The sequence below is a fragment of the Micrasema longulum genome, unplaced genomic scaffold (assembly GCF_059751315.1).
Source record: "Micrasema longulum isolate JH-2025_06_02 unplaced genomic scaffold, ASM5975131v1 h1tg001113l, whole genome shotgun sequence".
Lineage (NCBI taxonomy): Eukaryota > Metazoa > Arthropoda > Insecta > Trichoptera > Brachycentridae > Micrasema > Micrasema longulum.
The window spans coordinates 453990-465614 of record NW_028278301.1 but is presented as its reverse complement, the minus strand read 5'-3'; the positions used below and the strand labels follow the sequence as shown (position 1 = coordinate 465614).

The 11625-nt window shown below is 33.1% G+C and overlaps 1 protein-coding gene across 2 annotated transcripts; it reads left to right on the top strand.

Annotated features, from left to right (window-relative positions):
- Positions 1-2442: 2442 nt before the first annotated feature.
- On the top strand, positions 2443-10013 carry LOC148276976 (uncharacterized). Of its 2 annotated transcripts, none has more exons than XM_088233496.1 (6): positions 2443-3739; positions 4730-4937; positions 5862-6347; positions 6950-7116; positions 7755-7922; positions 8357-10013. In XM_088233496.1, exons 1-6 carry the CDS (start codon positions 2708-2710, stop codon positions 9626-9628), a joined length of 3333 nt encoding a protein of 1110 aa, XP_088089622.1. In that variant the 5' UTR covers positions 2443-2707; the 3' UTR covers positions 9629-10013. The 2 variants fall into 2 exon arrangements, with proteins under 2 accessions (XP_088089622.1, XP_088089620.1); XM_088233494.1 differs by having other exon boundaries at positions 6947-7116.
- Positions 10014-11625: the final 1612 nt, after the last annotated feature.

The window sequence follows — 11625 nt, the reverse complement described above, 5'->3', positions numbered from 1 at the left end:
TCTGACAGTTCTTCCGATTGGTTCGTTTACGGTGACCAAACCGGATATTCTTCAAAGCTCTCATATCATTGGATAGTTCATATGAACCAGTGACGTCATTCAAATTAGTGCGTTTTTATTAAAACATTTACAATTTTTTTCGTACATTTTCAAGAAAATTTGCATTACAATTTAATGATCTAATTTTTAACGTGATCTAGAAAACATTTTTTGTACCCAATTTCCCGTAGGGCTGAAGTTCCTCATTGGAATACATCTTATATTTCTAATAGGTAGGTACCTACATTGTAACAAATGCATTTTATTCAATCAAGAACATCGTATTATCTTCTAAGAAAATTTGCTTTAACTTACATACAAAAAAAATCACAAATATTATATTTGAGCGTAACCACAGGGTTGCATAGGCAATATAATATTTTTTGTGTCCACACTGCCGCATGCCGGTTGGTGAACTCTGCTTTGTTCAAAGTTTGAACGGATGACAGATTTTGACTGTATCAGATTGAAATTCCCATAAAGTGCGGTGGCATTGCCAACATCATGTAATCACAGGACCGGATTTTTAAAAGTAGTAATAACTTTTTGAATATTATTAATTTGATCGCAGAAAGAAATTTAGTGTAAAAATTAGAGAAGCATATACCCTTTTCAAGCGCTAACAAATTGATTATTCTCGACGTCATTATTTTGGCCACATATTACATATATGTTTTAGATTTTGACCGCGTGGAATAAATTAAAAGGCCACCTATAACAACGCATTTAAGTTTGGACTGCCTAGGCACTAGCTATTGCGGTGTCTCCGAAATCTTCGCGGCTGAACGAGTAGTAGCCGCTCGATTGTGGAATAATCTACCCACTAATGTTAGAGACGCCCCTTCTTTATTTACATTTAAGTCAAGATTGAAATGTCACTATCTTAATATTTAAATTGCTCCTTTATCCTTCTTCTTTCCTTTCCATCCCTTCTCCTCTCTTCATAGTATAGTGTTTTTTTGTATATTTTTATTTTGTTGATTTTTGTTTTTAATTTTTGTATAAAATTGTAAAATTCAACATGTCCATGTATTTATAACTTTCTCAAACTGAACGGTTTGGGTAGGTAGGAAGAAATTGCCTTAAGGAAATATGCCCGCCCTTATATATATTTGTATATAAAGTGTCAAATAAATAAAATAAATAAATTTCTTTGCTGCTATTTTTTTTTCGTGGTAATCAGTAGATATTTATTATTTTCCATACTACATAATAATATGAAAGTCAAATATTTTTCATGTAGGTATATACTAATATCTCAATCGTGGAAGAAATTCAAATAGAAGAGCAGTGAGATATAATATTAAAATATATTATTTTTAAATATTAATGGAACATTATTGTATACCTATCATGCCTATTATTATGATCTAAACTTTAAGGGTTTTAAATAAGTACAATAAATTGCAAAAGTCCATATTATAAACAAAATTTACATTTCTCAAAAATATTTTAAGTTAGAAGTTCTTCTTCTTCGTTTTTTTTCTGGCCTTTTCACTTCTCAATTCGGGTGTTCTGGCCAGTGTCGAGTATTTTTGTTTTTTACATATATACACATGTTTTAGTAATATAATATGTACAAGTTAGTATGTTAGTATTAAATATAATATATACATATAATAATAAAACATATTTACAACTTTACACCATTTACAACTAGATATTTACATAAAATTTTATATACACGTTTATTGGGTGGGGACAGGAGAGTTAGAATATGAATAGGGAATGGGATATTAATATCAGAGAGGTCGGATAGGAAATCAGGATAACAATCATTTATGGGGCATCCAAGAAAAATATGGTTTAAATCTTCCTCATCTAGCTGACATTCGCAAATGGCAGAGTCCCAGACATGGATTCTGAACAGGTGAGAACCATTGCAGCAGTGCCCAATGCGCATTCTGCATATGGAGGATGTTTCAAACTTGTTCAGAATCACTTTGGAAAACCAAGGCTTTTCTGATACATTTGGTTTCAGTTTGAAAAGATGTTTTCCCTTGGCTTGGGAGGAGGCTACCCAATATTCTTTCCATGTGCGAAGTTGCTTTTCCTTCGTCATAACAAGGAGATCACCTAGTGGTAGTAAATTACTATAGGCAGGATCCCCGGAGTGGACCGCCTCCTTTGCTAACGCGTCCACTTTTTCGTTCCCGGGAATACCACAATGGCTAGGGATCCAGGACATAACAATACTCTTATTGGATGCCTCTGATAAAGATAGAAGAAATCGAAAGTTAGAAGTTCAAATATGATTCTTGGCATATTTTTTTACATGTGAGAATAATATATTATAAAACGACAATGATAAAAATAAATAAAATAACTTTTAGCTTCACATATTTTTATCTTTGACAAATATTATTTAGGAACTTTTAACTCAAATGGAATTATTTTATCTTTGCATTGGTAGCCATGTAACAATTTGATCATGATGTCCAACGATAACAACTAAAAATCCCGCGCTTTTAAGTTTCATTGTTTTGTTTTGTGAGGTTATCCGTCATATCGGAGGCCGTTTCGAGCAGGATCATTAAGAATTGAATAATTTGTTTTATTATTTATTATTCGAACAATGATTCATATTGTATTGTTAAGTTTACTCTCTAGTGTCAATATTCTGTGAACTTGTTGGTTATTATTTTAATTCAATAATAATCTAGTAATAATGAAAGTTTCAAACGTATCAGCTGGTGATAGTTCATCGACTTCTCCGGCTGTAAAGAAGTTAAAACAAGCCCGTTTACCATTTCAAATCATCAGCTCTGATGCTACTAAACCGCTCTCTGTGCCTTCTAAAAAGCGAAAGTTATCAGAAGAACACGAAGAGTCTCCAAATAAAATTGTAAAACCATCACTAATCTCAGAAGCAATTGTGCAAGAAAAATCTTCGGACACTGTTGTCATTAGTGATGAAGAGAAAGAAAAAAGTGAGACCGTCGAATGTTCTGAAGACTCGAATGCTCATAAACTTCTGAATCCTTTAGTTTCAATCGTAGATACAGCGCTAAAGAGGAAATTAAGGAAGAAATCTACACCAGCTAAGAAGAAACAAAAAAAGTCCAACAAATCAGTTAAAAATCACTGCGAGGAAAAAATTAGCAATGAAATAACTGAATTTCTCAAAGTCAACCATGACGACAAAAGTGAATGTGTCCATTTAATAGAAGATAGCAATGATTGCGAAAATCATACTCAAGAAGAAATTAAAACTGCAGATTCTTCTAACTTAAGAATTGAAAATAAAGAAAATATTGATGAAATTGTACATAATGAAGAATTATCTTCTAGTCCTGTATTAATTGAAGTAAGTGCTACAAATAATGGCGACAGCAAAGATGATACAAAATGTAATGAAAATACTGAAGTCAGTGTTTCAAAAACAAGTCCAATTACCGAGCACAAACTTGAAGAAACCCCCATAGAAAAGCTTTCCGAGAGTCAGTGCTCGAGCAGCCATGAAAATGACTCATCGAGTGACTCTTCGAAAAATGAGGAATCCTCCGACGTCAAAAATGAACTTAAAACTCCTGTTCGCAGGAAAAGAGAACAGAATGAATCTAGGAAATTTCTCACCCCTAATTCTAACAAAATGGAAAATTCGGACACCGATTCAGCAAAAGAGCTTTCTTCTTCAGAAAAGACTAGAAGCAGTCCAAGAACTCCATCAGTGGATTCTAAAAAGCTGACTCCTAAACAAGTAATTATATTTACATTTTTAAGTATCTAAATATTTAATAAACTTTATTCATTACAAACTTTTTAAATAGGCATAAAATATTGTCTGAAGAAACTATGGTATGATTGAAAGTTAACTCATTGCACCGCTGTGTTTGGGGTTTTCTTTTAGGTTCAGTAAACATAAAATATTTTAATCAATTTTATCTTTTACATAATGGAAAACGAAATCCGTAATACTTCTAAGTAATATTGTAATTTTACAATTTTATTTTGTCGACCCTGTGTTGTAATGGATAGCACATTTGCCTACCATGCAAGAGGCCTCGGGTTCGATTCCCGACATGGTTGATATAAATATTTATTTAAAAGGGTGTTTTCACACTAGAATATTTCATAGTCCCTGAACTGTAAGACTGATCATCTTAACTTCATGTAACAAAAATGATCAAGGTACGCTGTGATTGGTGTACTAATGCAGTGCCCTATGCACCATTAGGTGTAGGAAGAAATGAAAATGATGGTAAGTTTATTTTTTTGATAAAGACTATAAATAATACCAAGATCACGAACAATTTGAAATCTAAAATCTCTCTTACATTTGTATAGTTTACAAGATAATGTTATCATGTTCCATATGCGTCATTAGGTTTGAATAGGCGAAAAGTAGATGAAGCTTTCATTCAAATTGATTGCATGGATACAATTAAAACCTAAATACTCCTAAGTCATCATTATTCAGTTACCCACACTTTATGGTGCACTGGGCTCTACATTGATACTCTAATTGCAGTGTATCAACGATCACTAACACATTAAATAAACATTTCACACCGAACTTCCCAGGAATCTAACCCTGGATATCAAGTGTGCTAACCACGAGGCGAACAAGAAATATAATAAGTAATATTATTTCTCACGGTTTTTATCATTTATCAGACTAAGGTTCTTACATATATATTTTTTTTAATTTGCTAAAGATTTCAATAATTATTCTTGCTTCCATTTTCAGATACAAAAGAAGTTGGAATCTACCAAGAAACAACAAGAGAGAGAGAAAGAAAAGCAGGAAAAGGAGCGGAAGAAACAGGAAGAGAAAGATGAAAAGAACAGACAGAGATTGGAGAAAGAAGAACAAAAAAAGAAAGAAAGGGAAGATAAGGAGGAACAAAAACGAAAAGAACGAGAGGAAAAGGAACGTTTAAAAGAGCAAGAGAAAAGTAAGTTCAGGAATATTTATTTACGATCGCCTAAACATAGTAACCGACAGGAGCAATATTTTATGGGAGAATGTTTTCTTCTTAATTATTAAGGAATATACTTAGAGAACCAAGTTTTGTTTCAAATATTTATTTTATTGATATCAGTAAAATAGTCAAAACAGAATTTGATTCTCAAAGTGTATTCCTTTTTAATGAGGAAGTTCTATAATAAGAAATTATTTCACATGTGACGTCTCAAGTTCTCTTTCCCTTCTAGAGGAGTTCTGCTGATTCGTCAGTTGACTTACCATTAACCGGAAATCTATTATAACTCTCTTATCATTGGTTGATTTGGAAGAACTAACGACGTCATGCAAAGTAGTTGGTTCTTTTTTCCATACCTTTTCAAGAAACTGCCTTACAATTGAAAGCTCTAAATTTTACCGCACGTTAGAATACATTTTTTATATCCAATTTTCCATAAGACTGAACTTTCTCATAGAAAGGAAGAAGTAGTCTGTAAAATATTGTTTTTCTCGGTTACAATGTTTTGGCAATCGTGGTTCGATATACTGTGCCTTTTCCAATCAACCCTTTTTCAAAAAGTTTCATTTTAAAATATATTAAACTTGCAAGAATTGAGGGAAATGGATTGTCATAGGTGAGAGGAAATGTATTGTGAAACTCCTTGATGCTGTTTCATTGGTTTTTCTCTGATCAAATTTGAGTTTTAATTTTTCTTCAATATATCATATAAAATTTGTAAATATTACATTTAGTTTATATATGAATTTTATGAATATGTTTTCCTCTCTCTTTCAATTTTATCGTACTTCATGCAGAGCCAATGTCTCTCGAGTTACATGATTACTATTCCTCTATCTTTTTTGCTTCCACGCTGTATCTAGCAATTACTTCATGCGATATTTTTGTGATTTTCAGAGGAAAGGGAAGAAAAAGAAGAGGCCAAGCGCAAGGATAAGGAAGAAAAAGAGCTACAGAAGAAAAAAGAAAAGGAAGCGAAGGAAGAAGAAAAACGTAAAAAGGAAATAGAAAAGGAAGAAGAAAAGCGTAAGAAAGAATTAGAAAAGGAAGAATTGGAATCAAAAAAGAAAAAGGCTTCCGTTGCTTTTGTAAACTTCTTTGTCCCGAAGACTTCTAAAGGTTCAAATGAGCAGTACGATGAAGATGTCATCAAAAATGTGTATTTATCTAATTTCACTAGGAAATCTGACATGAGGTTAGCGCCAGTTTATCGGCGCCATTTGAATGCCGACAGTAAGAGCTCATTAGATGATCACCTCAAAGCACAAGAAATTAAGAAGAAGGAGATGTATATCTGCAATATAAAAGAGAAAGGTTACGATGCAGGACGATCAGAGAAAACCTGGCCTTTGGAAGATATAAATAATGACGTTGTTATCATAGGTAAGCACAAATTTTATTTTTGTATTAACTGATTGAATATGCGCAGAAGTAGGAAAGGGTTGGTCACCAGATTGCGGACTCCGTTTCAAATTTTCACTTAAGTTATTAAAAAAGTACTAAATCATACATAATTTAGTTGTTTGTACGCTGAATTTTAATCTGCACCACATAGCCTTTTTATTGGAATAAATTATTATGTTAAGTCCACGCCCCTGCATATACCCATATTTATGAACAACAGAACAGTAATATAAAATAACACATTAATATAAAAAAACACTCAGGAATTTCATTGAATTATATGAACCCATTGCCGGTGAAGTGAACCAACTCCTAAGCTATTTTAATCATTTTAATTAACATGGATGCTTTGTACATAAAGAACCAGAAAAAGAGTTTTTGAATTATACGATTACAGAAATGTAATACAAGCAATGAGTTTACTTCACCTTACGAGCCCATTACTTCACCTGTAATGGGCTCGTGTGTACATATAATTATTTTTTTTTAATGCAGCAGTTTTTTTCTCAGAAAAAATACATAGTTAAAAAAAGTACTTATATGTACGCTGTAACAATAATTTAATATTTATTTCCTAGAAGATGAACTTCCAATGGATGGTACGAACATGGTCTTGGAAGATAGTCACAAGTTGAAACACCGACCCAAGTTGCTGAGCTTCTCGGAAAATCGCCGACCTCCTTACTGGGGAACATGGCGTCGTACGAGCCAATTTATCACAGGGAGGCGGCCTTTTGGTGTTGACTCGGTAATTATTCTATAAGCCTGCTTTATGCATATCAGAGAATTGAACGAGAAAGTGGTCAAATTTAACTCTGAAAATAGTTTTTTGTGGAGATCTAAAAAAATAACATGTTTTCTATATCGATGGCAACTATTGTATGTTCTAAATATCACCCATAACAGCTGATTCAAGAAATTAAAAAATATTTATTGTAAACAGATGTTTCAAACGAAGTTAGATTCAAATAAACAACTTTAAAATTATAAATTACAAAGGTTAATAAAAAATCTGTGTACGAGGGGATGAAGAATATCGGTCTGTGTGTGAAATAGTACCAGATCCTGAACTAATGTTTCGACTTGATGGCCGCTCTCCGGTAAAAATCAATAAGTTCGCCTCGTTGTGTTCTACTATTCTTGAAGTCCTGAGTTCGATTTCTGGCAGGTTGGACGTGAAATATTGATTTTAAAGGTTTTTTTGAACTGCAATACTTTGTTGTTTCTGGACTGGCATCTGAAGCGTAAGACTGATTACCTTACCTTCATGCAACTGATGATCCAACTACGTTGCATTTGGTTTACCAACCCAGTGCCCTACACACCACTGGTTGCGGTAATCCCTTATAATGGTAAAATGTACTTTACATTGATTCACTGTTTTAGAAAATTTTGGACTACGAGTGTGACTCTGATGAAGAATGGGAAGAAGAAGAACCTGGAGAGAGTGTCGGGGGAAGTGACGCAGGAAGTGATGTAGGAGACGACGAGGAAGGAGACGACTATGATGTGGACAATGAGTTCATGGTACCTCACGGTTATCTCAGTGAGGAGGTTAGTTTTATAATTACTGTTTGGTTTATATTTGTTTCACTTCTTGGTATAGCTGTATCTGCAGTGCGATTCTGAACACTCTTCCTAGAGAGTATCCCCTAGGATACAGAAAGCATTGTTAGTACGTAAATTATGCCCTAGCAAGGCATTCTCTATCCCCTATAAAGCGTTCAGAATCGCACAGCTGGGGCTCTACTGGTTACTACAATGCATGAGGTGCTGGATTAAATTTACAATAAGATTAATGTGAAACATTTTTTCAAAAATTTTAATTATTGTTGAAAATGATATCGGATTTGAAAAAAGTAATCAAGTTATAAATGTATTTCTTACTGGAAAATACAGTATCGAGTAATAATTTTTATAGGTTTAGTAGGTTTGAATTGATAATTTATGCATTTTTTTCATCTAATACCTACATTTTTTTATTGCAGGAAGCGATGGGAGAAGAAGATGAACAAATTCTATCTCCAGAAATTCAGAAAGCTAAGCTCAAAATACTTCAATGCGAATTTGAAAACGAAATGAAAAAATCAACAGAACGGTTACATCCCCGACTACTCGGTATTCTGTGGCAGAAGTCTGATGGCAGCAAACCCGACTCTTGTTCCGAAATGGTCTGGAACTTTATCGGTAACAGGAAAATACTTTCGCAGGATGCTCAGATATTCATTCAGCCCACTGTAGTAAACAACGATTGCGATCAAGATGATGCCAAGAATCCTGACAAACCTAAAAAAAGCCGAAAAATACAAGAAAACATGATACCTAACCTTATTAGACTCGTCCACGGAAATACCAATAGCAGAGGCTTTCTAGCTCATGAGTTTCAAACGTACGTTGCCAAATCTTCGGAAAATAAAACTAAAAACGTAGAGGAAGGGGCCAAAACATCCCACGTTGATGTCTCCAAAATGAGTATCGCTAAAATGATAAAGGAAATATCCAAATGGATGTCTTGCCCGGAGGAAGGCGCCATGCAAGGGAAAACATGCTGGTTTGTTCCCAAGGAAATAAGAGAAAAATTCAGCATCGAAATAGAACTACCAAACTCGTGGAGTTACGCACTCGTGCCCAAACGAAGATCAGAAATCACAAAGAAAGATGTTTGCAAAACTCCACAGCAAAAAAACAACCCTGAACTGGTTAAAAACGTCACGAAAGAAATCACGAGTGAAAAGAAAGAAGGGGCTTTTAATATCACCAAGTTCACAAAGAAACTGACACAAGAAGAGAGAAATAAACAGTTTGTGAATTCAAATCCACCTATTACAAACGATAATGGTGCAGAGACTATATCCACAATTCCACAAGTAAAAAAACGTGTCTCTCTACTTTTTTCAGGACCCATAGGCAAATCTCTGCCCAGCTCAAGCTCTGAATCACAAGATCCTGAAATTATTGAAATTAAAGACAAACCTTGTACGTCAGAAACAAAGGTAACCGACAACAGCAAAAGTGCGTCTAATGTCAAATCGGTTAAGAAAACCATTTCAGCCTGTAAAGGAAAAGCAGAACTCCCGAAGAAGCGGGTCGCATTAATATCTATTCCAAAAGGCAAAGAAAGTCCCAAAATAATCAAAACAAATTTACTCACTCAATTCATCAAAACAATCCCTAATGATAGCGCAAAGTCAGGAAAGAATAAGAAGGTTAAACAAGTAACACCAATGGAAACAGATGATTGTGTTGTTCTTAGTGATTGAATGCAAATGGATACTGCATAAGTCTCTCAATAATGTGCCTTAAATAAGTAAACTCGTTTCATTTTCTGGCTGTCAATCTTGAGTTTAATATTTTATTGTTTGATAACTCAATTTCAGTAATTATTTTATTAAGTTACGTTTTATTTAATAATTATTTACATGCATACTTTGTAACGAAAATCATATAATTTTCTGGCGAAAATAGATTCTAATTGAAGAATTTATTTTACTTAGTATGTATGCGTATGTATGTATTTATAAATAAGTGGAAGGAAAAAAATGTTTTACACAATATTCATTTTAAGTATTTTTATAGTACTATGTAATGGAAAATCATTTTTATATTAAAATAATTTTAGAAATGTGAAATAAAGCATACATAATATAATCAAATTTTAATTTTCGTTGCTTAATTCTGTACATATACAAATCGCTAACAAGTTTCATCCTTCTATTCGGCTTTTAATCATTATACTTCTGTTGCGATGTCTGTTAAATACGGATATGCTTTGTACTTTGTATATTAATAGAAATGTAGGAATAATAAGTACACCAAGAATCATACTGCTACATACTTATTTGGCGCGCACGAATGAGGAAGTTCAGTGGTTTAAAAAAATATATATATTTGTTAATAGACGATCAAACTGAGCAGAAAAATGTTTGAAATATATATAGAAATATAATAGTTTTGTAATAAGTTCCCTTCGGTGAGTTCTGCTGATTGGTGAACCCGTAAACCGGAAATCTATCAGAAGACTATCATTGGTTGATTCGGAAGAACTAATGACGTTGTTCAAAGTAGCTCGTTTTTATTATTATTTTTCAAACATTTTTAAGAAACTTTACCATACAATTTAATGCTCTGTTTACCACGCGTGAGAAAACATTTTTTGCATCCAGTTTCCCATAGAACTGAACTTCCTCATTATTGTTACAAATAGTACTGAGTACTCTCATACCCGTATGCAGAGACAAAACTTAAGGTGAGGAAAGTACATTCTAATTTCAAATGCCGAGAATAACCCGAAGGTGAAGACAATAGAATGTACCCTCCTCACCTTAAGGTTTATCTCTGCATACGGGTATCAGTATCAGAGGATTTTGCAGAGTGCAAAAATACTCACACCTGAGCCCCAATTACAAAGGGAAGTAATCAGAGCCCAGGTGTGAAGTATTATCTTCGATTGTCTATAAAGTAAAACTGATTTTTTGTATGAAAATGTGTATACACTGGATTCTTTTTTTGCACTTTTTTTTACAAGGTCCAAAAATCAAATTAAACAATGCGTTTTAGTAATAAAATTATACTTTTCGTTATTGGAATGCCTTACATCACACTTTTACTTTGCATATTGCGGGGTATTTACTACAAATAGATAACATCAAAATCAGCATTTGAGTTACCCACTAAAAACACATTTTTTTATCCTCCACGAATCCTACGAATAGATCAGTCATGCATTAAAATTATAATAAAATTTTGTATGATTCACGACTTGACTATTTGTATCATTTAGGGAGGAATTACAGTATGTGTTTTTCGTGTGTAACTCAAAAATGATGATTTTGAAGTAACCTAGTTACATTTTTCTTTAAATCTCGAATAGATTTTTATACAGGTGTTCTTTTTATAGGGTACTGTGTGGAACGTATTCACCTCGTAAATAGAGTCCAATGTATTTGTATGAAAATTTGAAGTATCATCGTCAGAAACCTGTAATTGAACATGTCTAAAAATATATTTCATATACTCAATTTTTCATACAGTAAATTCTATTTTACTTTAATTCTATCTTACGGACAATTGAAGATAACTATCTTCACTCATCATTGTAATACAGGCCCAGGAACCATTCATCTACATAGTACATGGCCACAAATTTATATTTTCACCAATCAAAAAATCATTTAAAATCCAGGAAAAAATGTTTAACCCAAATTTCATTAACATTTTTATGTTATTTTAGTCAGAATGAGTTAAGTAATATGTAATA

Excerpts from the sequence above, each read along its gene's own strand:
- LOC148276976 (XM_088233494.1), top strand. The coding sequence starts at position 2,708 with ATGAAAGTTTCAAACGTATCAGCTGGTGATAGTTCATCGACTTCTCCG. Across the intron at positions 6,348-6,946 it reads TAATGACGTTGTTATCATAG|AAGATGAACTTCCAATGGAT; the intron begins GTAAGCACAAAT and ends TTTATTTCCTAG. Across the intron at positions 7,923-8,356 it reads ACGGTTATCTCAGTGAGGAG|GAAGCGATGGGAGAAGAAGA; the intron begins GTTAGTTTTATA and ends TTTTTATTGCAG.